Genomic DNA, 26,410 nt, shown 5'->3' with positions numbered 1-26,410 from the left:
GTTGGTCCAGGTGATTCTGACTCAAGCCACAGCCCAGGACACAAATCAGGAGATGACCCCGTTCCCCGAGAGCCCCTGGGCCTAGAAGCTTCTTTCTCTCCTTTTGTTTTCACTTTAGAAATCCCAGCCCTGCTCACTATTCATCTCAGTATCAAGGGACCTCCAAGGAGAATAGGCACCACTCAGAGGTGGCTGGCTTTTCAAGGAATTTGCTGGAGAAAATTTTAGGCCAGGCTGTGAACAAAAACCGCCTTCCATCTGGTTTCAGTTTATTTAAAAAAACAACACACACAGGCCTCCCCACCAGCAATCAGAAAACAGCCACAGCTTCCCCGGGCCTGGTATTAGCCACCAGGGGTGGGGCTGAATTATGTATATGCAAATAAATTAAACCAGTCAGCCAACAGCAACTAATTGTTGTATCTTTTGCAGTTGTTCTGCCAAGAAAAGGCCTGGATTGGGGGTGATAGAAGCTGTAAGGAAGCAAGTTTTGGAATTAGTTTGAACCACTTGCCTTAATTCCACTGTTGGGAGACATGTTTCTAATCCAGAAGCAAATTTTAAAAGGTTGGTGGGCTTTTGCCTGGGTATTGCCCGCTGCACAATACCAACCTTTTAGGCTGAAGGCCAGGGGGTAGTGCTGCCTGTGGTTAGGAACGTAGTGTCTGGAGGGCTGTGTGACGCAGGGCGTGTCATTTAACCTCTCTGAGTTTGTTTTCTTCTTTATAGGAAGGGGATTTCCAGGTGCGCAGCCCAGATGGGGAGCCTTGGAAAATGTGGAGAGTGTTCAGTTCATGCCCAGGGCACGAGGAGGTGAGTCAGCTATCTCCCAGGCTCCCAGGCCATGTAAGTGATGTGCTAGTACCTGCTTCATAGTGATGATGTGAGAATAGCATAAGTAAATATGCGAGCTGGACACAAGGACTGGCATACAGCAAACACAGTAAATATAACAGAGGATTATGAATAGCTCAAAGTCACACGGCAAGATCCAAGAAGGCCGGTGAGTCACCCAAGCTCTCCCTGCAAATGTTCCCAGCTGAGGCTTGCCTTTCCCTGGGGCTGGTCCAGAAAACACTTTGGGACACTTTATCTTAGTTCTTCCCAACTTGAGGGCCCTAATATCCAAACACCTGCCTTCAATTCTGGAGGCAAAATAAACATTCAGAGGAGGGTACCAGACACTGTTTGAAAACACAAGTGATGCTCCTGCGTCTCACTCTCCCCTCTCCCAGGTAACCAAAGGGCCTGGTTTCCAGGTGCACAGCCTAGATGGGCTATCTCGGAAAACAGGGAGAGGGTTCAGTTCCTGCCCAGGGCACAAGGAGTCCCAGGCCATGTGAGTGATGTGCTAGGAACCACACACTTCCAGCTACTCTGGGCAGAACCCTTGCAGGTCTGCAAGCACCTCGGGCTCGGTTTTTTAAAATAGACCTTGCTTCTGTCCCCTCATCTGCATGCAGCAACAGGACTCCCAGCCTCCACTATTCCCCTGTCCCCAAATCCATTCCCTGGCCAACTGGAACAGGGATCTCATTTGCTCAAGATCATCACCAGTTCTTTCCCTCATCGTGAAGTCTAGGAGGCCCTGCAAACATGGCCCTGCACTAACACAGTTCTCAAGAGCCTGGACTTTGGACTCCGGAATACCTGAATTTGAATCTTGCCGCCGGTCCAAGATTCAAACTCAAGTGCACCTGAGCTTGAGACCTTGAGCCATTTTCTTAGCCTCAGGAAGCCTCAGATTCGTTGAAAGTAAAATTGTAATAATGCTACCTATTACAGAGGGCTAATATGAAGCCTTTGCACCCAAGCAAGGGCTGGGACAGAGCAAGAGGTTTGGAGGCCAGTGCCTGGAATGCAGAGTAAGGGTAATTGGGCGGCGGCGGCGGGGGGGGCGGGGGGGGCTGTCAGAACTAGGGAAGATGATGAGACCATCTTCGGGCATGCTGAGCGTAAGGGGCCTATGGGTATCCAAGGGAGGCCTCTAGGGGCAGCTGGACTTTGGGCCTGGAGTCAAGAGTGAGGAGGCCTTGCCTGGAAAGGAGTGTGGGAGTCACCAGCATGTGAGTGGGAAGATGAGCTCATACTGAGGGAGGGGTCCCCACAGCCAGAGGTTCACCCAAAGAAAGAGAAGCTCCAGAAGGGGAGTCAGAGGGGTAGGGGGGCACCCAAGGGAGAAAGCGGCTGGGCATGAGGACTGGCCACAGGGCAGAGGCTTCAAGGAAGCCAAGTTAACCGAAAGCAGAGATGTGTCGAGGGTATTTGGGGACTAAAATGGCGTTCACTGGTGACCTTTGGTGAGGTCAGGAGGGGAAGCTGACTCGGAGCTAGACTGGGGGAGGAAAGAATGGGGATGGTGATTGCAGGCAATTTTAGAGAAACGTGGCTGAGAATGGGGGAGGGGTGTGTGTGAGAACAATGCTTGAGGAAAGGGATAGAGGATTGGGGTGAAAGTAGTTCTTTTTTTTTTTAATTCTCGCCCGAGGATATTTTTCCATTGATTTTTATTATTTATTTATTTATTTATTTTTTAAAAACCAAAAAAACTTTATTTACAGTTGAAAAACATGGAAAATCCTGGGTTCTGAATTGTGATACTTCCAAGGTTTCTTGATCAAACAGGGCAACAGCAGGCCAGGAAGCAAACACAGGGGCCAATCCAGATTTTCCTACTCATGAGCATCACCCAGAGCAAGGGCAGGCCTACAATGGCAGATACATGGAGGTCTGATTCCGTCTTGCTCTGGATTACATCTCCCCACATTGTGAGATCACCACAGGCAACTTGGGCTTATTGTTGGGGCCTGTGGGAACAGTCTCAATCTTTCTCATCACTAGAAGTCCATCAATGATTTTTCCTGTAGGAAGAGTATAAAAATATGGAACGCTTCACGAATTTGCGTGTCATCCTTGCACAGGGGCCATGCTAATCTTCTCTGTATCATTCCAATTTTAGTATGTGTGCTGCCGAAGCGAGCACTCCATTGATTTTTAGAGAGTTCAGAAGGAAGGGGGGTGGGAGAGAGATAGAGAGAGAAACATCGATGGGAGAGAGACACATCGATTGTTGCCTCCCACATGCACCCAGACCTGGGCAAGGGATCTAGCCTACAACCTAGGTACATGCCCTTGACCAGGAATCGAACCTGTCTAACCACCGAGCCAAACTGGCCAGGATGAAAGAAATTCTTTATTGTAGTTGGTTACCAGTGGGAGAGGCCAGAGCCCTAGTGTGCATGCTGCTGGGAAGGGGCCAGTTGTTAGTGCTTATATCCATGGTGCCCAGCACAGGGCCTAACACACAGTAGGAACTCAATGAAAGAGTGCTGCCTTTGAGGATGAGATTCAGAACCAGGTGGAGAGACTGACCATTGGGGCCCCTCTGCTTTATGCCAGGAGGGAAGGGTGATGGGGTGCCAGGGGTGAGCAGAGTGCAGGGCAGGGCCTTCCCGGGGCTCTGCTGCCTCCTCCAAGCTGGCCACAGAGGGAGTGTTTAACTTCAGGAATCCTGCTGTGTAATCAGGGGACAGAGCCTGAGCTCTTGAAGACTGCCACCTGGCACCCCACACCCAGCACTTTGGTTCCCCATCCTCAAATCCAGCAGTCACCTTCACTTTATCCCCTTCAGAGCCACGCCCTCCCCCCAAGGCCAGCAGATGGTGCCAGCGAGCTGCTGGATTCAGCTGGAGCCAACTGGAGCCAGTCCCGACCGCCCCCGCCCCCGCCCCCCCTCCCCCCCATCTGTGGCCCTCCAGAGCCTGGGGCATGCTAAGCATTAGGCTCACCAGGTTTCTGACTGAGGGTGAGGTGGGGGGCAGGACTAAGAATGAAGGGAGGCTATGGGCTGAGGGCTGAGGGGTGGAGTGGCTCAGGGGCTCTTCTCCTTCTGGTTGCCCTTCATTCCTTTGCCCCTGCCTTATCTGCTGGGGCTCCTGCCCCCTTCCCTTCTCTTCCCTGGAGGCCCCTGCCAACCCAGACTCCTGGGTCTGGCAGAGGCTGGTTCTCCGCCCCTGGGCAGGCACAACCTGGCACCAGTCCTCAGACAGGGCGGGGCCAGCCACTCCCAGCCATGACTGCCCAAACCACCTTCATTCTACTTCTAGAGCATCTCCACCTCATGAGGGGTAAGGGGTCAGTTTACCCCCTGAGGAGGTCACAGGGGGCTTGAAGCATAAATCCTGGGAAGGAGGCATGGCCTCCTGGCCTAAGAAGTGGGAGAAAGTATGTCAAAGGGGCATATATATATATAACAAATGTGGCAGATCATCTAGTCCAGGCGTCCTCAAACTACGGCCCGCGGGCCACATGCGGCCCGCCGAGGACATTTATCCGGCCCGCCGGGTGCCGCTGCCTGTCCTGCATAACAGCCGACTCGTCCTGGGCCCGCAGTACACATAGGAATTTGTTCATAGTTTTTTTTTAAAACTATAGTCCGGCCCTCCAACGGTCTGAGGGACAGTGAACTGGCCCCCTGTTTAAAAAGTTTGAGGACCCCTGATAGTCCCACAAGACCCAAGCCACACAAGATTAATAGTTCTGTCTAAGGTGGCAGTGTCCCAGAAGCTGAGCCAGAAACACCCCCTCCCCGTCCTAGACCTAGCCAATTTCTACTTTACAGTGAAAGACAATTCCCCACACCCCCTCTCAGCAGGTCCTTTGCCCCATTCCAGGCTTCCCAGTGAGTCAGGATCTTTCTTGGTTCCTTCCCAGGACAGCGTAGGATCCTGTTTCTTAGAATCTGTTTCCCACTTCCACCTCCCTATCCATCAACTCCTGCTCTTGGCAAATGTTGGTACTACTTATTATGTGGCTTTGACCTTAAAGGTTGCCTGGGATCCACCTCAGCCTCTCCTCCATTCCCTCTCTCCAACCCTAAAGGGAAGCCTTTAATGGACTGAAGCTGAAGAAACTGCAGCCAGGCTCAGTAGGGTGACTAGAACTGGGGTGTGTGTGTGTGTGTGTGTGTGTGTGTGTGTGTGTGTGTAGGGGGGGGGTGTCCCACCAATCCAGGTGTACAGCTTAGATCAGGGAGCCAGGCCAAGGGTGCTGTGCCTACCTCTGGGTCTGGGCCATAGATTCAGGGTAACAGGAGTCAGCAGGTTTGGGGCGGGGCAGGGGGTAGGAATGTTTCCCTGAGTTTCCAAAGGATGACCCAGACCAAGGAAGAAAGAGTTACTGGAAACACACACAATATATACAAATGTCCTCACAGAGTCAGGGCACAGGGAGAGACAGTCCATATGTGCATAGACAAGCCATGGAGCCCATGAACTTGAGTGTATATAAATACAGGCACACAAGAAGGTCATGTACCCAAGGTCAGGCACCACACCCTCTCCAAGCAAGTCCTGCCTTACAGGGCCAGGGTTGATCTGTCATCTGTACTTATAGGAGAAATAGGTGGGGGCACTGGACTGCTCTGGGCAGGAAATTGATCCTCTATCCAAAGCCTGTCCTGTCCCCTTAGGTGGGTCTGGCTCCCAGCCCCTCACTGAGATTCCCCTGGCCCACCATGGGTCATGCCTGGGTGGCAGAAAGGCTTTGGAGGAGGCATATCTTGGCACAGCCTGGGCACCTAAAATATAGAATGGGCAACAGAGCTAAGAGGGGTCCATGACCTTCCAGGACCTAGTGTGGGCATGGATGAGACACTGGGCAAGCCCAGAAGCCCACAGGAAGCAGGGAGCGTCTCTGCCATGGGCTGCACCTACTGCCTTCAGCATAGGGCCTGGCAGCCAAGTACTGGCACCAACACCTAATGCCTGGCAGAGCCCTGGCATGAATGCCAAACACAAGGTGCCAGACTCGGGGGTGGGCAGGGTGGGGGGCCGCCAGGCCACACACAAACACAAACCTTCATACACACAGGAAGGGAAATGCACCCACATTCACATCACTTATTTTATTCCCTGGGGAATCATGGGAACAGGGCAGGCATCACCCTGTCCTAGAGGCTGCCCTCACTGACTCCCCAGGTGTCCCCATTGGCCTGGCTCTTGGAGTCTCTGGGTAGGAGGGTGGGCTGGAGGTAATAGGAGGCCTAGTCGCTCCCTATGACTCCTATTCTTCTCCCCCGCTCTGTCCCACCAGCACCCCCCTCACATGTAAACGTGTGTGGCAGGAGGAGGTGGAGATGGTGCATCCCCAGGGCTGGGAGGGGGAAGGCAGAGCAAGGGCTCCCAAGAACCGGGTGGTTATCCTGCTTTCCCCAGCCCCCGCCCCAAGCCGGTTTTGTGGCCCCAAGCAGCTTAGGAGTGAGTGCGCGTCAGGGCGTGTGCGATGGCCCTGAGACCGCGCACGGCGTGGGAGTGCGGCGCGTGTGCCGCCGGCGGAGGCAGCGGCAGCGGCAGCGGCAGCGGCAGCGGCAGCGGCAGCGGCAGCGGCAGCGGCAGCGGCAGCGGCGGGCAGAGCGGGGCGGATTCCCCGTGGTGATCCGGCCCCGGCGGCGACTGCGGCGTGCTGTCAGTGTTGGGCGCTTGGAAGAGAGGTTGTGCGTGTCCTCAGGTGTCCCAAGCAAGTGTGAGCTGGCTGTGTTCACCTGGGAGCGGCGGCTCAGAGTCCGGGGAGCGCGTGTGGGGCTCAGGCGTGAGCGGATGCGGACCACTGGGGCTGGGCTAGACGGACCACTGGGGCTAGCGGACCGGCCCGCTCCCGGACACTGGCCCGCGGCGAGGCGTCTCCTTCTCCAGCAGCAACTTTGGGACTTTGTTCCGGCTTCTTCGAAAGCAGTTCTGGCTGCGGGGGCGGGGCGGAGGCGGGGGCACCTGCCCGGCGCGGGGTGCCAGGAGCGATGGAGAGGCCCCGCCCCCGCCCCGCCTTCTCCCCGCCCCCCCAGGGCTCTTTATATGCTCGGCCCGAGGGCGAACCAAGAAAGCGAGTATTCCTCCCGTCTGTGGTCGGTTTTCTGCTGCACCCTGCACCCCGCACCCCGCACCCCTAGCCCGGGCCCCAAGTTCCTACCCTCGACCCCCAGCTCAGCCACCGACCCGGCCCGCCCCAGCCCAGCCGGCAGCCATGGAGCGTTGGCCTTGGCCGTCGGGCGGTGCCTGGCTGCTCGTAGCTGCCCGAGCGCTGCTGCAGCTACTGCGCGCAGACCTGCGTCTGGGCCGCCCGCTGTTGGCGGCGCTGGCGCTCTTGGCCGCGCTCGACTGGCTGTGCCAGCGCCTGCTGCCCCCGCTGGCTGCACTCGCCGTGCTGGCCGCTGCCGGCTGGATCGCATTGTCCTGCCTGGCGCGCCCGCCACGCCTGCCCGTGGCCACTCGCGCGGTGCTCATCACCGGTGAGTGCGCGGGGCGCGGAGCGTGGGGATTCCAGGCTCTAGGGCGGGACCGGACACCCAGAGGGCTCCCGTGGGCACGCCAAGGCAAGGAGGGCACCCTGCGCAGGAGTAGGAGAGTCCCCTTCCCCCGGGTGCAGGGAGCGAACCAAGTAGGAAGCAAAGCACCTCCTGAAGTCTTGGTTAACTACCTGCAGCTGCGGGTGTGTTGGAGAGGAAATGAGGCAGGGAGTGGGCAGGTGCGCTGGGGAAACTGATGGCTGAGAAAGATAGACTCCTGGAGTTTGGGGTTTATGCAGTCTCTGAGGAGCTTACGTGGATGGTCATTCCTTGAGCTCTGCCTAACATCCCCACGTGGGATGCCCCATCTTTTCCCTGAGGCCTGAGGCTTAGATGGGCCGTTGGGACCCTCACCACTGAATTGGCTGGTGCCCTTGGAATCCAGAAAAGCTTGAGGTCATCATGAGAAACAGCTGGGCATTCAGGCGCCTCTCAGGTCCAGCTGACCACCCTCAAACTACTGAGAGAGAGTCTCGTCTGCACCCCAACCCTCATTCCTCCTGGTCCTTTGTGCCCAGGCATGAGGCCTTAGAGAGTTGGGCTCAGGTGCCTCTGGCCGCCTGGCTGAGCTCCCTTTGTCTGGAGCAGGGAATAAATCTGTCACCAGATCTAGGGAAGGAAAAGGAGGGCTGAGGCCCAGCCGGAAGTGAGGAGGGGGAGAAAGGCCAGGGGGCACTGGCTCCATTGTAGGGGGGGTGGGCAGCCTAGTCTCTCTCCCACTCCCATGGCTTTGGACAGGTGCTCAGGGCTCTGCCTTTACATTGGACTTTGGTTGGGGGCAGTCACCAGACTGCGTTCTCAGAGACCTCAGTCCAGTAGGGGGCCCTGCATGATCAGATGGAGTTTGGAGAACTTCTCAGAGGAGGCCATCCTTGAGCTGGGCCTCAGAGGATGGGTGGAGATAGGTGGAGTAAGGAGGTGTTTTGTATGAGACAAAGGGTGTGGAACAAAGGCTTAAGGCAGGAATGAGCATGGTCTGGATAGGGGACAATCCATAATCAGTTTGGCTGCTGGGAAGTGGTGGGATGTGAGCTTGTTTCCTCAGGTGGGGCCTTGAATGCTGAGCAAGAATCCAGACTGTGCTGAGATGGGGTGAGGGTGGCACCAGGACTTTGGGCTTCAAGCAAAGAGAGTAGAGATAGAGCAGGGCTTGGGCTAGATGGGGGACACCTGAGTTTAGGGTGCAGTGTAAAGACTTAGGGGATCCTACTTTCAGTTGTTTGAGGAAGAAAGATGACAGACCCTCCTGGTATGAAGTAGGGACTGTGATCTGCCCCCAGAGACGGGCCAGCTCCCCTCCTGCCTTCTAATTTTTGAGCTGTCTCAACAGAACCCACGCTATCTGCAAGTACTGGGTCTTTCCTGAGATCTCACCTCAGGCTTTGCTTACTTCTAGCCTTGAGTATGAGAGGCAGGTGTGAGGAGGGATGCCTTCTGTGACTTGGGATCCCCCCTCTCTGGTTGCAAAGCCCCACAATGGGGGAGGGGAAGAGGACTGCCCATCCCTCCCATCTAAGCATCGGATATAAGCCTCCAAGTTTCCCAATGCCCCAAAACTCTGGAGGTCCTTCATCTCCTTACCGTGAGATCAGTAGGGGACCAGGTCCTGCCCCATTTGCCAGAGCTGCCACCTACCCCTCCCTGAGAATGCCCCTGAGAACCACTGGCCAAGGCTACTGAGCAGCTCAGCCCTGGGGTTAGGGTTTGGGCTGAGTGGCTGGGTACCTTGAGTGCATATCTGTGCACAGATGTGTGGCAGGGGTCTCATGGGAGTGAGCCAATGTGTTGCTCACAGCTCACTGCAGGTAGGTTGGAGGTATGTATAGGAATGTGTGTGCAGGTGAGTAAGACGGGGTGCAAGGTGTCATTAACTGTGCTGGGAGGCCCAGTTTTCTTGTGAAGGACCTGTCTGCTCTGGGGTGGGGGTGTTGCTTAGGCAAAAATGGACACACACGTGCTCACTCCCCTGCCCCAGCTAGACTTGCCCAGGAAGGACCCCTCCTCCCCTGGCCCCAGCCTGGACGGGCTGGCAGGCCCCCAGCCACACAAAGCCCAGCTCAAAGCCCCTTGCCCAGCTGTGTTGTCTGCCTCGCGGCAGGGAGGGGGTGCAGAGCTGTCCTGAAACAGGAAAGCAGAGCAGCTTTGCAGCTTCTGCTCAGGGGGAAGGCCAATGAGGAACCTGGATCGGAATGGGAACAATCAAGGAAGCAGGGGCTTATCGGACCGCCACGCTGGCTCTGCCTGGTGGTTTTTCTCTACATACCAAAGACAGGAAGTTATGTCTCCAAGAGTGGTAACTGACCTCAGGTCACACTTGGTGGGCTTGGGAAGGTTTTAAAATGCAGGTCTGTTCTCTCCATCCATCATTGTCCCTGTCCTGGGGGCAAGTGGTCTGGAGCTCAGAGAATGCCTCACTGTTGCCACTGATTGAAATTCCAAGGGTGGGGGTCGGGTGAGTTGGGGATGGGCCTCCCGCTTGCCTGGAACAACAGTAGGGGGTGTTGAGGTTGAGAAGGCAGGTTGGGCAGAGCCTGGAAGATGGGAGCAGGGGGCTTGGGCTTCATCCCACTCACTGTGGGAGCCTTGGGAAGGTTTTTGCAGCAGAGTTATATTGTCATTTTTGGAAAGACCTTTCTGGCTGCTTAGGGATTAAGATGGGACAGGACTAAAGAGGGGGCTGCTTCAGTGTCCAGGTAGGAGTAAGAAGCCTGGGCAAGGGCAGCCAGAAAGAAAGGGAGGCTGTGCAGTAACACTGACCATTTGAGCAGAAACTTGGTATCAAGCAGGCAGAAGGACACGAGGACTGGGACTGGGTCTCAGGCTGACCTGGAATAGAGTCCCCACCTTACTCTTTGCTGGCTGAGTGACTTTGGGAAGCAACTTAGCAATACTAGGTCTGTTTCCTCATCTGTAAAGTGGGGCTTATAAGCCATGATTGATGGGGTTGCTACGGGGAGTCAGGGAGATGACAGCTGTGAAAGAGTTGATGCTCAAGTGCTCAGCCAGGGGGCAAAGCCTGCCAGAAATGGGCCTAAGAGAGGAGGGAGGGCTGCTGACTGCTGGTAGGTTGGGTGTCAGGCCTGGATCCCATCTGGTCCCGGTGATCCTGGGGTTGTCTCAGGCTGGACTAGGCCACAGTGGGAGTTCACTGGCTGCCCTGCCCTGGCCAGGCTGTGACTCTGGTTTTGGCAAGGAGGCGGCCAAGAAGCTAGATGCCATGGGCTTCAAGGTGCTGGCCACTGTGTTGGACTTGGATAGCCCCGGCGCCCTAGAGCTGCGTGCCTGCTGTTCCCCTCACCTAAGGCTGCTGCAGATGGACCTGACCAAGCCAGGTGACATTAGCCGTGCACTGGAGTTCACCAAGGCCCATACCACCAGCACAGGTCAGTGGGCACGGCTCCCGGAGAAGTGTGGCAGGGTGGATATGAAGGGGCAGGGATTGTAGGTTTGCTGCTGGGCTGACCCATCATTTCCCTCCCTGCTCCATGCCCTCAGGCCTGTGGGGCCTGGTCAACAATGCAGGCCTCAATGACATAGTGGCCGATGCGGAGCTGTCTCCATTGGCCACGTTCCGCAGCTGCATGGAGGTGAACTTCTTTGGCACACTGCAGCTCACCAAGGGCCTCTTGCCACTTTTGCGCCGTTCTAGGGGTCGTATTGTGACCCTGGGCAGCCCGGCAGGTGAGTGCATTCCCATGCTGCAGCAAAAAAAGGAGCCCCTCCATGGGGAAGGATGTGGGAGCCACCAGCCCAGGCTGAGCTGACCACCCCCAATCCATCCCCAGGAGACATGCCATATCCATGCTTGGGGGCCTATGGGACTTCCAAAGCAGCTGTGGTGCTGCTCATGGACACGTTCAACTGTGAACTTCTGCCCTGGGGGGTCAAGGTCAGCGTCATCCAGCCTGGCTGCTTCAAGACAGGTGAGGGTCAGGGTTAGGGGGTAGGTCACAGTCTGGGGCTGGAAAAGAGGGGTGACTGTGGGGGCAGGGACTGGTTGGAATGGGCGTGGCTTTGGCAGGAAGTGGGTCGCTGATGAGTTGGCTTCCCTAGCTGACCCCTCACTTATCACTTTTTCTCCAGAGTCAGTGAAAAATGTGAGCAACTGGGAGCGGCGCAAACGGCTGCTGCTGAGCAGCCTGCCCCAAGAGCTGCTGCAGGCCTATGGCGAGGACTACATTGAGCATGCGCACGGGCAGTTCCTGCATTCGCTGAGCCTGGCACTGCCTGACCTCAGCCCGGTTGTAGATGCCATCATCGATGCACTGCTGGCAGCTCAGCCGCAAAGCCGCTATTACCCGGGCCGTGGCGTGGGACTCATGTACTTCATCCACTACTACCTGCCCGAGGGCCTGCGGCGCCGCTTCCTGCAAGCCTTCTTCATCAGCCCCTGTCTGCCAAGTGCACTGCGGCCTGGCAAGCCTGGCTCTACCCCCACCCAGAATGCTACCCAAGTCCCAGACCCAAACCCAGGCCCTTCCCCCACGGTGGCCCAATGAGCAGTGTGCATCTCTGGTCTCGGCTATTCCAGCAGAGGATGTCCCATGAGCCCTGGGGCCTCCCCTGGGCATTGTGACCCGAGTCTGTCCTAGAGCCTGGCCTAAAGGACCCTAGCCCCACCCACTGCCGATACTCCAGGTCAGGCCTGGTGAGGCTAAGGCTTCCCAATGAAACTCTGGGCCTCTCTACTGCTTCATGAGCCCAAACGGGGGCACATGGCTCACCCTGCAGCTTGGAGAACCCAGCTGGATGGGGAGTTCAGTGCAAGACGTAGCTGTAGCCTTTGACAGGTTCCCATAGTCAGTGCCTCTGCAAACTAAGTGACAGGGTAGGTTGGGGACCCCCTCAGGTTATTTCTCAGCACTAGTGCCTCAGTGCTGCGATTCAAAGGGTAAATCCCAACTGTTTCTTGACTGGCTCAAGAATTAGGGCCCTGACCACCCACCCTAAGCCTCCAAGCCACAGGGAGGCTGCACATCCTACTTGCCTGATTGCCATTTTTAAATAAATGTCTATTTCTCCTAGAATGGGGGAGACCCTGTGTTTGGAGGGATGATAGGCTGTGTGACATATTGGGAACTGCCTGGGGAACCTCTGGGGCTCAGCATGGGGGACGAGGCTCTGGGTACAGACTCTGGTTCTCACCTTCCCTCTTCACTGACCTTGACAGATCATTTATCCATAGGTTTGAGTTTCCTCCTAGTGAAATGGGGGTGATAATCTTGACCTGGGGTATGGGGGAGCTCAATGAAGCCAATAGGGAAGCCTGGGGGCTCTCCAGGGCCAGGACCCAGGCCTCCGACAGAGGATGGAGCTCTCCCGCAGTGGTGCCCCCGCCCTGAGGAATCAGGCTGCTCTATAGAGGGCCAGCCTAAGAATGCCACTGCCAGCGACTGAAGGAGGCAGAAGGCTTAGGCAGGCGGGGGTGGGCTCAGTAAGGGTGAACCAAAGGGGAGCTGGGAGCCCCAAAGGAGACAGTGGACACAGGGCTTAGGGCAGTTTATTGTTCAGAGAAGCAGGGCTGAGGGAGAGGGATGAACAGCTGCTTCCCCCACGCCCCAAGGACACACACACACACAGTTTCCCCTGGGCCATGATTCTGGGAGTGACCCACAGAGGGGTGAGGAGGCTCACGCTGCTACTAGGGGTTCTCATTCTGGAGGGGCACAAAAGTGGCCACATGCTTCTTAGACATGTGGGTGGTTGTAAACAGGGCTTGATCTGGAGGGGAACTTGGTCTATCCTTGGTCAGGGGAGCAGGTACCCAGGCCCAAGAGCAGTCTCAGAAGATCAGGGACGCTGGGCAGCCGCTAGGACAATGTGCTACACCCCCAGGGCAGGCAGGTGAGCCGTGGCCTTGGTCACATCACACACAGACACACACTCTGGGGAGCCTTGGGCCAGGGCGTTAGAAGATGGGGATGTAGTTGTCAATCTTGGCGCGGTGGCGCTGGGCGATGCATTCAGCAATCCACACAATGTTGCGACACTCCTGTTCCTTGAGCTTCACGAAGGCGTAGAAAACACCAAAGTGGAACTGGTTGAGGAAGGCCAGCTTGTTCAGTTTCACCTGCGGACAGAGGCAGGCGTGGTGTGCAGGTGGCCATGACCAGAGTCAGGCCTGAGCCACCAAACCCTCCCTGTGACGGGCAGGCCTGGCACCCACCTCATGCTCAAAGAAGCGGTCCTCCAGGGTCTTGTCTCCAGGGTTGCTGCCTGCACCCTCAAAAAGCAGCTTGTACTCCTGGCCCAGGAGAGTGGTGGGAAGCGAGAGCATGAGGGCACTGTTGGGTGTGGGGTGGGGATGCAAGTGTCAATATGCCCACCCCTTGGTCCTGCAGCCAGGGCACTCACCGGGTAGTAGTCGGCCACGTTCTTAACCTGCTCATAGTCATCAGCCCGAGCTAGCTGCGCTAGGCCCTCCGGATAGAGCCGCCCACAGTGCGGAAAGAGCTTGGCACGGTCCTCCTTGGACAGCTCTGTGCCGAAGGAATTGATGGTGATAATGAAGGCGCGGCGGTCTGCTTCAAACTGTGGGGCCAGAGCAGAGGCGAGGAGAGAGGAGGGAGGAAGGCAGTAGCCAGTCAGTTGGCAGGGCTTCCCGTAGGCCTGTCTTTCCCAGGGGACCAGCAGAAAGGAGGGAGGGCGCTTACCTCCAGGATGGGGCACATGGCATCGGCCGTGGTCCCGCCCAGCAGGGTGCAGAACTTGTAGAAGGACTCCAGGTAGGCCTGCACAGAGCATGGGGCTTGTTCAGCTCAAGCAGGGAGACCGGGGGGGTTGGGAGGGGGGGAGGCTTCCCAGGCCTCCTACTCATAGTTCGTGCTTCCCTCCCCAGTCCTTGGATTGTCCATGGCAGCCCCACGTCAGAGCCCTGTAAGAGCCACAAACTCCAACTGTTAACCAACCAAGCAGCAATAGCCTGCTGCCTTGTCCCCAACCCAGGAGTGACAGCAATTTCTGGCCAAATGTCTGCTTCATGGTGCAATGCCCCCCACACCCTCATCCCACAGAAGGCCAGGCTAAGAGGGAGACTGTCTTTCTCTATTATTCTGTCTGCCTTTCCCCCAGATCTCTCCTCAGTCCCAGAAAACTACCTGCCGATGGGCTAGTGAGGAAAGGTTACTCCTGAGAGTTCATGGAGATGGCCTGGCCTGGGTGCCCGGGCCCTTACTGGTCTCCACCTTACAGAATACTTCCTCCTCCTCCCACCCCCCAGGCATCACACAGTAGGAACCAAACTGTCAACCCGATTCCTGCTGAGAGATGATTATTGCCCCCTTGGATGTCAGCCCTGCAGAGCAATGGCCATGGCCGAGCAAGCACTTCCTGCCCAGGCAAATTGGATCTGCTGGGCATGAGGAGAAGACAGGTCAGCCCAGGCCCCAGGCCCCCCAGCACTCACTCTTAAAAGCAGCCACACAGGCTTCCTTCCCCACACCTCTCTATGTCAAGGAAGGGGATGGTCTTGCAGCCTCCCTGGAGAGCTCCCTGCACTCAGATCCTCCCGAGCCTGATCTGGTGGCCAGTCACAGGGACTCTGGCTTCACAGGCTAGAGACTACTCGGGGGCGAGGGCTGGGAGGCATGGAAGCTTCCCATGCCAAGGTCTGCCCTCCAAGGTGCAGAGACCTTTGCACCCACCACCAGCTGACCTGGGCCACCAGCTGTGCTGCCCCAGGAGGAGGTGAGATGAGGCCTGGGAGTCAGTAAGCCCAGCCCAACCTGGCCAGCTGCACTGGGCAAGCTGGGCTCAGAGAAAGGCCTGAGGTGACCACTGGGTCACAGAAAACAAAAGTCCAGGGCAGGGCAGGGAGTGAGAAACTGTAAGGGGAAAGGGGTCATAGCACAGCAGATCCCCAGGAATGAGAGAGTGGCAGAAACAGCTGCCCATCCTACCATGGCATGGGGTACCTTTCAGTCCTTCTAGCACTGTCCCCAGCTCCTTCCTTCCCTGTGGCCAGCCACACTGGCTGCACCCAGGCCTGCTCCATCCAGTGGGGTTTGCAGTTCTTCCCTATGGGGGATGCTAATGCAGATAGGCTGACCTTAAGGTGAAGGAGGCTGGTGGACAGACCCAGACTCTCTTCTGGAGGCCAGGGCAGCTGAAGAAACTGGCAGGACCCCAAAAGCCCAGGTACCAAGGTCATAACCCCACCCCCACCCTGTGCCCTGGAGGAGTCTGCTAGCTCATGGCTTTGCCAGCTAACTACAGTTCCCACCCGGTAGACGGCTGAGGGTCCGCCTAATCTCCCATCTGTGGCCACTGGGCTGGGACATTGCCTGCTGGGCGGGCGGTCCTGGCATGGTGCCTGCAGCATTGGATCAATGTTTACAAGCTGGTGCCCAGGCAGCCCTCACCAGTGACTCCAGGTAGAACCAGTCAGGCCCGGTGAGGGTGTGGGTAAGGCTGGGGGGACAGCCGCACCCCTCACCCTGTGTCAGGGCAGGGATCCCGGCAACAGGCCAGCTGGGCGCGCAGGAGTACACACACACACTCTCTCTCTACTAATTGCTAGCCTGCCTCCCTACTAGCGGGTGGATGAGAGAGCTTACTTTGCAATCAGGCTGAGCCAGATGTGATCCCCAATGCTCTCAGTGTCTCGCAAGTGGCTTCAGGCAACCCATTCTACTTCTGAGCCCTCGGTTTCCTCATCTTACAAATGAAAACACTGATAAGACAGTCCTGAGGATGAAATAAGTTGAGTCTCCCTCCCTCTGGTATTGTCCCCTCTACCCTGTCCTCCACATTGCAGAGGGGTTTTCTGATGATACTCTGATCTGTGGGAAACCTTTATTGCTGGCCCTGCACACAGGATAAAGTTCAAACTTCTGACCAGACATTCACGGCCCTGGGTGACTTGATCCTGTGCCTGCTTCTTTTTCCAGACCTATCTGCTGCTGTTCACCTGGAACCTGCACTTCTACAAACGGCTTGCCACTGGCCCATGCTCCATGCTTGCTCTGCATGTGCTATTCCCCTGCCACACCACTACACCCCAGGTAGGTCCTTCACTATCACCAGGCTCTCCCTCACTCTGGCCCGACCCCTGCAGGGCGACTGGAGGGCCTGGGCTTAGGATGCAGCCAGGAGTCAGCCACCTAACTCCAACCAGGGCAGGAGAGGACCCTCGCTATAAAGAGCCACTAGACAGATGTTCTCAGGGTTAGGTCAGCAGGGCCCTTGGCCAGTGCTAACCTCAGCCCCGCTCAAGGCCTTACCTACTGCTGACCCATGTTCCTGGCTGCAGCCCCTCAGGGGTCCTGGTACCACAATTATAGTCCAGTCTATCCCAAATGTCCCTCACTGTTCCCTGGCCAGCTCTGCCCTTCACCTCTTTAAGCCAGGACAATGCTGACCTAGGAATCCCAAGCCCACTCTTCCTCCAGGGGTCACCACCCATGGCACAGCCTGGGGGGAAGCAGAAGGTAGGTGGGGGATGAGGATGATGGGACGTGGCACTGGCTCTGGGAACCTAACAGGGGGACCTGGCTATACCTGGCTGGGTCCCTCTCACCGTAACTGAGCACACTGTTGCTCTGCTCACATGCCTGTGCTTGCTGGCAACAGTCCAGGTGGGAGAGCTGAGAGCTAAGGCCTGGGTGGTAGCCCGTGACCCTGTGGGTTCGGGGAGAGCAGTCACCCAGGAGCCAGCTCTGACAAGCCAAGCCGCGGAGCACCCGCCACGCCTGCTGATCTTATCTAGGCTGCCGTGGGCATCTGGGGATGGAGAACCTGTTCCATGCAGTCTTGTGCCCATCACGGGAGCCAGAAAGTGAGCGGATAAGCCCCCAGGGTGAGAGCCTGGTGCAGCTGCGCCCTGCCCCAGCACCCCACATAAATCACAGGCCGCCACGCCCACAGCCTGTCGGCCTGCAAGCCAACCCCCCCCCCCCCCACTATTCACGGAGGGGTGGTGCAGAGGGGGAGGAGGCGGGGGCACTACCTTGTAGAGCGTGTTGCGGATGATCTCGATGTTCATCTCATCGAGGTCCTGCTCTGAGATGCAGTCCTGGAAAAAAGCCGCTGGGGAGAAAAGATGGGTGTGAGGGCTGGGTGTGTGCACTTAGGTAAGGATCCTAGGGCCCCTGCCATAAGGTCCATCTGGCTGGGTATTGGGGGCCCCCACCCTGGTTATTGCCTTGGAAGTGGCAGAAGCAATCCTCCGGACTATGTACACTGACCTGAACCTTCTTGCTCCTAAAACTGACTTAGAAAGCAGGCCGCCAGCCATAACATGACCTAATCGCTGCTGGGGCAGACCCAAGCTCCGCCATGCCAAAGACAGCCTTGCATAAGAGGCCACAACATCCTCTCTTCTGGGAGGGCCAACTGTGGATTTGGGGCCTGACTCCCACTTCTTCGCATCCCCCACATTTGGAAAACCAGCCTCCTTCTCCTTAGGACAAGGAACAAGTTCAGCATCTGGGTAGGCACAGGCCAGACCAAGGGGCCACTGCCGGGCTGGAAGTAGTGGCAGCGCAGGATAAAGCCACCCCACCCAAAGGGGAACCTGTGGGCTCACTGGTCTGCCTCTTCTTTAAAGATGAAGAAACTGAAAAGGCCACAAACAGCTCCGAACTACTGGGAGTGGGAGATTCTTTGACAGGTGAGGCCAGCAGGTAGGGCTCAGGCCTCTTTGTGTAGCCCCTCCGGGGTGCTGGTACCACAATTATAGCCCAGTCTATCCCAGTGGTTCAACCCCAGGAGCTTCCTGGAGGTGGTGCCAGGGGACTAGGACTCTGGCTCTGAGGACACTAGCTGGGGACAGCCTTAGTGCCTTCTACCCAGACAACCCGGCAGGCAGGAGCCAGCACTGCCTAGGCGGGGCCCTGCAGGAAGCTCTCAGTTCCCTTTCGTGGCCTCCAACATGAACCTTGTATCCTGCTGGACACTGCCTGTCCTGGCCCCTGGGACCTGCTCAGTAGAGGCGAGTGAAGCTATTGGCTTCCCTTCCCTGCTCACGGGCAGCCCGCCACCCCCGCCCTGCTTGAGGCCACAGTCTGACAGTACTCCGAGGGACCCGGGCCTCTCAACCCTCTCCCTGAGCTTAGCCTCCTCTGCATTCTGAGAAATCATCCAATTCCATGAAGTTAGGTGGTCTGAGTCGGGCCCTGGGTGCAGCCTGCCTGACCAAGCAAAAGCTATGGCAAAGTAGGCCGGGTGAGGAGGAAGGAATGGGAGGGGAAGCCAAGTGGGATCATAAAGGTAAGCCAGTAGGCAGGCCTCAATTCTGAGTCAGGGTCACCCCCAGAGGTCCGCAAACCGCACACTGAGGCACTGACACTGATGCGCCCCCCTCCCTCCACCACAGTGGCTCACCCAGGGGCGTGTCCACCAGGATGGCATTGTAGAGCTCGGCAGGTGTCTGAGCAATGTTCACGGCCTCCATCTGCTCAAAGCTGCCTAGTGGGTGGCATTTGGGCACCAGCTCGGCGATAGAGCGCTGGTGCAGCGTGCCCGTGATGAGCAGGATCACGTTGTCAATCATGTAGCTGTAACTACAGGAGGCACAAGAGTAGGCAGCCTGTCAGGGGGCCTGGAAGTCCTGACACCACGCCCCTGCCCGCACCCTGCACAGGTGCCCAGCCCCTGGACAATGAATGCCGCCTCCTTTCCCTGCCCAAGCGTGCCCCCTACTCCAGTACCAGGCACACAGGACAGGCATGGCCCCTCCCTTGGTGGAGGGAGGATGGAATCCATGCCCCTCGAGTGATTGGGAAACAGGTGTGAACAGTGTTCTGGCAGGACAGGGGAACTGTGGGCACATGGATGTGAGGCCACTGGCCAGCCTCGGGGATGAAAGAACTGGGAGATGAAAGAGTGTTCTGGGAAGAGGGAACAATGTGTGCGAAAACCTGGAGGCATTCACTGAGTGACGGATGCATTCGAGGAACCCAGCACAGCCAGGGTTGGCAGAGGGAAGGGAACCAGGGCAGTGCTGCCAGCAGCCCCGGAGCCTGGAGGCTGGTCCTGCAGACTGGGCTGAGGGTCCTGCTTTCATTTTGAGCTCGAGGGCTCCACAAGCAGGATATAAGCAGGGGTATCCAGTCCAGTTAGGGTCCCTTTGGCTGCTGGGTGGGAACAGAGCGAGAGGGGAAGACGGTGGGGGAGGAAAGTGAGGAGTGGGGTGGGGAGAGCTTCTCTAGGGAAGGCTGGAGGGGAGGCTGGAGGGGAGCCGGTGGGAAGGCCCCTCTGGAGTAAGGACCCAGGTCAAGCAGCGACGAGCAGGCAGACAGCTGCCCTGCGCAGCCCACTCCAAAGACCGAGCACTGCCTCCTCCATTAGGGCCTGAGGCCAGGGCAGGCGTCTGTCCAGGATGCCTGGAGAAGACCCAGAGACCTGGACAGGATTGCTGGGCTCAGGTCAGTCCCAGGCAGAGGCCTCCCCCCGCCCCGCCCTCCTGCTGAGGCTCTGGATACATGGGCACCAGAGAGGGCTGTGGAGCTGGAGAGGGTGGGGCTGCCCAGGTCTTCATGCCAAGGCCAGGGGCAAGCTCTGCCTCCAACAGTGAAGACAATACCTCAAAAGGACTGGAGCTAGTTCTGCGCAGTCACCTATGTGGGGATGAGGTGAAAGGGGGGGCGGGGGGCGGCCACAGTCAGACTGCAGTAGCCACAACATTCCTCCAGCCTGGCACCAGCGAGGAATTCAAGGCACAAGGGAGCTGGCTGAGGCCTAGAGGGCAGACATACTCCAAGGCCGAAGTGGGGTTCCCATTGGAGGGTGAGGCTGGGGTGGAGGCTGCTGCCCTGAGCTTGTGTGTGGGCTACAGCCAGGCCCCTGTCCTGAGGTAATAACTGCGCACCAGTGCCGATGCTATCCAAGGAAGCAGGCCCCAATACCAAGGGAAGGAGGCTGATGGCCCAGGCTTCAGCTCAGAGGGCTGGCCGTTGGGGGAACTCCCACAGGGCCCTCCAGGAAGGCGGCAGAAAGAAGAAGCCACAGCTCCTGTCCTGGCCTGACCCCCACTCTCCGCCTGCTTGCTGCTCCCCCAGCTCCCACCCGGCCCAGCGCCCTGCTACAACCTCTGCTCTCCTGGGCTTGGGGCCAGGCAACTGCCCTCTCCCCGCCCCGTCTGGCTGGGTCAGCTGCAGGATGTGTGCTGAGAAGAGACAGGTCCCCTTCCCAAACTGAGGGCTTCAGGCAAAGCCCATTTGCAGGTACAAGCCAGAGGCCCCAATGCCAGCCTTCTGACCCTGACCTGACAGCTGGCAAAGTGGAAGCACCTCAGAGAGAGCTTTGTGCCTTGGTCTCTGGTCCCAGCCTGCATCTTCTCTACCCTGAACAGCACATCCCTCTCATCATACCAACTGCCAAGCCTCAGTTTCCCTGAACAGCCTCCCCTCATGCTTCCAGAACCTCATGTACCCCAGAACCATGCTACACACCACACCGCCGCCCGCCTGCACCTCATCCAGCCCCACTCTAGCCATCATGTTCCCCGAACCTAATGTTGCTCTTTACGCTCCCACAACACTCTGGGCAGGGAGGGAAAAACGAGTACTATCCAACTGATCCCACAACCACCTGCATCATCAGCTGTCAGAGGAAATAAGGCACAGAGAGTGCAGGCACCAGGCCCCATCAATGCATAAGGCAGAGGAGCTCTCTGTCCCCATGGCCAATGTCCACACACCTCCACCCATGTCCAGGGTTCCCATGCCCTAGGGCTCTCTATTCCCCATCAAGCCTTATCTTCTCAGAGGGATCCACATAAGTCAGCCTTTATTTTCTAAACCTCCCCACTCCTTGTCCCCCATCTGGGGGCATTAGTTTATGTTGGGAGTGGGGCTGGGGTCAGGGCCCAAGGGAGGTGCCTCTGGGTCCAGGCCCTTCCCCCAAGAGGAGAACCCTGTGGGAAGACTCTGCCATTTGGCTTTGCTGCTATCCCTCCAGTGATGGGGAACAGGCCAGTTATGACTCACTTTTCAGCCCTGACAGCAGATGTGGGGGCCGGAGGTAGTATCCCCTGGCTGCCCCCAGCCTCTCCTGCTAGAAGATCTAGCTGGGCACCAAGGAAAACGCTGAGCCAAGTGAGGGTCACTTGCGATCACACCCCAGCCCCTTCCAAGGCCCTCTTCCAACTCAGGCTAAGCAGCGTGATGATCCTGTACCAGGTCCACCCTTCCTCCCCTTGAGTCAACCACAAGGTTAGAATAGCGGCAGCCCCGATATTCTCCCCTGCCCAATGACAGCCAGAATCTTCTTTCCTGGGAGAAAGGAGATGACACTGGCCCAGCTGTCCGTTTCTCTCCCAAAGACTTGAGCAGCCAGGGAAATCCTCCTCCTCCTTGCCTGGCTTCAGCAGCTGCCTCCCAGCCCCCAGAAAGCTGCTCTACCAGTCCTCCCTTCATTTGGCCTCAACAGAGAGAATGAGGTTCCAGCTGGTCAGCGTCTCCCTCCAGAGGAAGACAGCTGGGGAGTGGACAGACGGCTGCCCGCCAGGCCAAAGAGGCCCTCGTGGGATGGGAGAGGGGCAGCCTGTAATCCTCTGCCCAAAGGCCCTCCCTCGCCCTGTGTCCCGCAGATTCGTAGATTAAGCGCAGGCCCACAGAAAGCTCGGGTTGGAGTATAGGAAGACACTTCCTCCAAGAAGTCCTCAAGAGTCCCCAGGGAAGCCCTATCCCTCTGCTGTGCCCTTTGGCGCCACCTGCTGGAACACCATGGCTTACTTCCCGTTCTTACCACCCAGCCCTGGGGGCCAGCCTGGCACTGGTGAGAAGGCCATGATGACTAGGTATCCCTGCCGGTCTATCCATCCAAATCTCTCATCATACCAACTGCCAAGCCTCAGTTTCCCTCCTGCAATCAGAATGACTGTAGTGTGGCCTATAGCAGAACTAGAGAGGCCCTGACCTTCTCGTTGAAATCGTGCCCCGACCCCAGAGGCGCAGTTGGGTCCTCCCACTTGACCTGAGCCTTCTGGGCCTTGAAGGGCTCCTGTGTGCTCTTCCCTGAGCTCAGGAAACAGTGTGGGTACTGGCTTTCCCTCAAGGCAGGAACGACGTCTAGCCCAGGACCCAGAAACCCCAGAAGGTCTAGATCCATAACCCATGGAGACTGCCATCAACCCAGAAATACTGGTTGTGGACAGCAAAGGCTGGAGGGCCAGGACAGGGAGGAAGCCTATCTGGAAACCTGAAGCAGCAGGGCACACGGTTGCAACAACGTGTCCTAGGGAGAATGGCCAGTGTGCTAACAGGCCCACTGGGCACTTGAGGCCATTGTCCTGGGACAAAGCTTCCTTCCAGCTGCCCACTCCAGGCTGGTAACACTGAGGCTCCTGGTCCAACAGAAAGATGGATGCCATGCCAATGGGTACCTGCCTCAACCCCTTTCAACAACACCACTCCTCATTCCCGGGTTGAGCCAGAGTAGAAGAGGTGGAGTGGAGAAGAGCAGCCAGGGAGGTAGGAGTTAAATCTGAGAGACACCATGAGAGAAAGGAGACTCCAGGATCAGGTGGGGTTAGCGAGGCCACTAGGGAGAGCAGGTGGCCAGAGCGGAGGCAGTGGCCTGGAGTGGGGCAGACAGACCCTAAGTGAGAGAGGTTCCTCTGAAGCAGGCTGTCATCAGCCATATGGTCTTGAGATGATTCAGCTCAGTCTCCTGCAGTAACATGTACTAGTACCAAGGGCTGCTTCCAGGCCCAGCTATTAATTTGCTGTGAGACTTGGGATAGAGCCTCTAACCCCATCTGATCCTGGAGTCCTCTCAATGCGGAGAAGCCTTCTGTGACCCCTAGTTCTATTTGTGGCAGCTGCTCACAGGCCTCTCCAGGAGCTATCTACACCACCACTGGCACCCACCCACTGCATCCATGCACCCCCCTGCCTCCTGGCACTGGGCCTGGCCCAGAGCTGATACTGGTCATCTGTGGTTGCTGAAGGCTGGGTGGGACACTGTCTCTCACCAGGAGAGGGCAGGGGAAGCTTCTGCTTGCACACCTGCAGTGACAAGGAACTCACTGCCTCCTGGAGAGCCTATTCCTGTCATCTTGAGGCAGCTCCGAAGGCAACGAAGAGATTCTGAGGGATGGAGATAAGGTGACCTCTGAGTGAGGCTCCTAATTAGGCCTGGAGACCTTGGCCACATGAAAGGCAGTGGTGACTTTAGCCAGGGCCTTGTGGTGGAGTGATGAGTCTGCTGGAAGCGGACTGGAGGCTCGAAGAGTGGGGGAAGGTGAGAGAACAGACATTGAATGCATAAGTTTAGGCCAGCCCTGGCCGGGTAGCTCTGTTGGTTAGAGCATCATCTCAATACACCAAGGTTGCAGGTTTGATACCCAATCAAGGCACCTACAAGTATCAACCAATGAATGCATAAGTGGAACAAAAATAGATGGTTCTCTCTCTCTCTCTCTCTCTCTCTCTCTCTCTCTCTCAAATCAATAAATAAAAATGTAAAAATAAATAAAAAAATGTAAGTTTAGACCCTAAGAGATGGGTTTTTTAGATGCTAATGGGAAGTATCCAGAAAGGAAAGTGGCTGCACAGACAGAAGTGCAGATGATTGACCACTTGGGGTCCAGAGAGTGGGGTGAGGGGACAGAGGACATTGGCAGTAGGACCCCAAAAAAAGAGGAGAGTGCCTCAGCCACTGGATTGGGGTTGGAGGTACAGATGCAGCGATGGAAGGTAGACTGGCCTCTGTTATCCCTGTGGAGCAGGAGGTAGGTGAGAGAGAAGGTTGGGGGACCGGAAGAGGGATGGTGTTTAAGATAGGGAGGTGGTCTTCCCACCCTTGAGGGGGATGCTGCAGGGGCTGAGTAGGGAGAGCAAGCGACTGGCTGGGCAGGGACAAGTCAAGGCCAACTGAGCTGGTCTGTGTGCATGTCTGGCAGCTGGGTTCACCCGCCCAGTGCTGCTGCCGGCTTCCCCAACTTTGCTCCTAGCAGCGGAGGTGGGGGAGGGTGCCTCCGGGCTGGAGGCTGCTGGGATTCCTCCAGGGCTGGGGGGCTGCCAGCCGGGTGGGACCATGAGATGGGCAGCCAAGAGAGCTGCGGATGTTGGCAGAAGAGTGCTCGAATGATGGACCAGGGAACCTCAGCTGGGGAGGGAGGAAAATGAAGAAAGAGGGGCAGCATGGGAGGAAGCAGGGCCTCGTGTCCTGCTGAGTCCGGAACCCGCGTCCCACAAGGGACTAAGAGTGGGCTGGAGGGCCTGAAGGCTGTGGGTAGAGAGGGGGTGCCTGACTCAGCGATTTCAAGGGTGGAGCAGTTCCAGGGGGATGACATGGCCTTGGGCAGCCATCGATGGGGGCGGCTGAAGCGGAGAGCAGAGGAGCAGAGAGATGACAAGGTCATATTCTGAGCAACCACAGGTTCAGACAGGATGACTCGTGGCTGCTGAACTCTTCCCGAGTGAGGGAAAGAGTAAGGGGATGGGAAGACCGTAAGCCACAATCACCCGTGAATGGAAGGGGCGGGAAGTGACAGCCTGCCACAGAATAGTGCTTGGCTGCTCTAAGCATACTTGGTGCTTACAGCCAACCTCCAGCAAAGAGCTGGCGGCTGTGTGGCCTCAGTCACGCTCAGAGCTCTCTCCAGTTTCATGGCCTGGCAGGCAGAGACCAAGCCTCTAAGGGCACCAAGACAGGCTGGGGGCGAGCTACACAGGCAGGTGGCCAAGAGGGATGCAGGATATCTGCCCTCTGACCACTGGCATGGGGTTGGGTCAGGCCTCCTCTGGCCAGCCCAGCAAGAAAGACCAGAACATTCATCAGGAAACTGGAGGAACCTTGTGCAAACAAGATGAAGGCCAGGCTCTGGCAATAAACACACAGTTTCCTTGTATGTCCTCAGCTCTGGCCTTGAGGCAAGGGATACACAGGCCCAGGGTAGGGGTTGATTGACAGATGGGGTTCTGTGGCATGATTCCCCAATGCTACAGCACAAGACACACCTCACCTCTGAACTCCTGCCCCAGGAGGACCATGTCAGTTGTACCTTTTTTATTTTTCAGTTGTACCTTGACCGGGGCTAGGGCAGTGATTATAGGCCAAGTCAGGACAGCAGAGGGCCCCTGGGCACCAGCTGGGCACAAACTTTTTTTTTTTTTTTTTTTAATAAGTAGAAAGAGAACACTCTAACGGCCCTGGCTGGGTAGCTCAGTTAGTTAGAGCGTCATCCCAATACACCAAGGTTGTGGGCTCAATCTCCAGGCAGAGCACATACGAGAAGTAACCAATGAATGCACAAATAACAACAAATTGATGTTTCATTCCTCTGTGGAGAGAGCCTGCTTCCCAGCCTGGGCAGGTTTCCTGAGCCCTTTGGTTGTCCCAGCCTGTGGCCCCCACCTGAGGTTGGTGCTCTTATAGCTGCTGACACCACTTGACCTAGTGGATCGTAAGTGGCTGCTCCTGGGGGTGGGGAGTGGGGGGAATTAGGCCAGGCAGAAGGAATCTAGCCCTGTCCCTGCAAGGACAGCAGGGCAGGTATGTCAGGTCTCAAGGAAGAGGGTGAGGACACCGCAATCAGGGAATGGTCAAAGCAAGGTGGTACCCAGGAGAGTGCCTGGAAACCTTCCTTCCCCACAATTCACACACACTCCACCAACTCAGGGCACACTGCTATAAACCAGCCACTGACCATGCCTCTGCTCACCACGTGGACAAGCAGAGGCCATCTGTTTGCCCATCAGGCCCTGGCTCATGGTTCCTGGGCTGTCACTGCACAGGGGCTCCTCTGCTTTCCTGTTTCCAGAAGTACACCCGGCGAGCACAGGTTGCCTTGTCCAAGTGCCCTCCCTCCCCTAGCCTGCAGGTCACAAGGCCTTTCCTCTCTCAGCATTGCCAGGAGCTTAGTAGAGGCAGGGCTACACCCAAGGGTTAGACAATGGGGAAACTGGGCAGTCAAGGGTCATAAGCATGGGGGCCTGGCCAGAACTGGGAAAGGCAACCAGGTATTCAGCCTCCACTCCCAACCCCACCATCCCTTCTCCCTGAAACCCAGAGCCATGGTCAGAAAGCCTGAATGGTCCATCCCATGAACCTGGCTCTTCAGAGCTCTGCCCATCCCTGACCCCTGATCCCTGACCCTGACATGGGGGTCAGGGACCCAGTGAG

The 26,410-nt window shown here is 57.1% G+C and overlaps 2 protein-coding genes across 3 annotated transcripts in view; one reads left to right on the top strand and one right to left on the bottom strand.

Annotated features, from left to right (window-relative positions):
- The first annotated feature begins 372 nt into the window (after positions 1-372).
- HSD11B2 (hydroxysteroid 11-beta dehydrogenase 2) lies at positions 373-12,394 on the top strand. Of its 2 annotated transcripts, XM_080645317.1 has the most exons (6): positions 373-567; positions 730-813; positions 10,510-10,722; positions 10,835-11,020; positions 11,125-11,262; positions 11,423-12,388. In XM_080645317.1, exons 1-6 carry the CDS (start codon positions 537-539, stop codon positions 11,836-11,838), a joined length of 1,068 nt encoding a protein of 355 aa, XP_080501443.1. In that variant the 5' UTR covers positions 373-536; the 3' UTR covers positions 11,839-12,388. The 2 variants fall into 2 exon arrangements, with proteins under 2 accessions (XP_080501443.1, XP_080501442.1); XM_080645316.1 differs by lacking the exons at positions 373-567; positions 730-813 and adding an exon at positions 6,877-7,282 and having other exon boundaries at positions 11,423-12,394.
- A 427-nt stretch (positions 12,395-12,821) lies between these two features.
- Positions 12,822-26,410, bottom strand: part of ATP6V0D1 (ATPase H+ transporting V0 subunit d1) — a 38,563-nt gene continuing 24,974 nt past the window's right edge. Inside the window, exons 3-8 of the mRNA XM_080646083.1 lie at positions 18,662-18,840; positions 17,286-17,365; positions 13,993-14,070; positions 13,694-13,870; positions 13,506-13,583; positions 12,822-13,409 (exon numbers count right to left, since the gene is read on the bottom strand). Coding sequence (XP_080502209.1) covers positions 13,248-13,409; positions 13,506-13,583; positions 13,694-13,870; positions 13,993-14,070; positions 17,286-17,365; positions 18,662-18,840 — 754 coding nt within the window. The 3' untranslated portion in view covers positions 12,822-13,247. The remainder of the gene's footprint in view (positions 13,410-13,505; positions 13,584-13,693; positions 13,871-13,992; positions 14,071-17,285; positions 17,366-18,661; positions 18,841-26,410) is intronic.

The sequence above is a fragment of the Plecotus auritus genome, assembly GCF_963455305.1.
Source record: "Plecotus auritus genome assembly, chromosome: 10".
Taxonomy (NCBI): domain Eukaryota; kingdom Metazoa; phylum Chordata; class Mammalia; order Chiroptera; family Vespertilionidae; genus Plecotus; species Plecotus auritus.
This window is presented reverse-complemented; position numbering and strand designations above follow the sequence as displayed.

Excerpts from the sequence above, each read along its gene's own strand:
- HSD11B2 (XM_080645316.1), top strand. The coding sequence starts at position 7,018 with ATGGAGCGTTGGCCTTGGCCGTCGGGCGGTGCCTGGCTGCTCGTAGCT. Across the intron at positions 7,283-10,509 it reads TCGCGCGGTGCTCATCACCG|GCTGTGACTCTGGTTTTGGC; the intron begins GTGAGTGCGCGG and ends TGCCCTGGCCAG. Across the intron at positions 10,723-10,834 it reads GGCCCATACCACCAGCACAG|GCCTGTGGGGCCTGGTCAAC; the intron begins GTCAGTGGGCAC and ends CCATGCCCTCAG.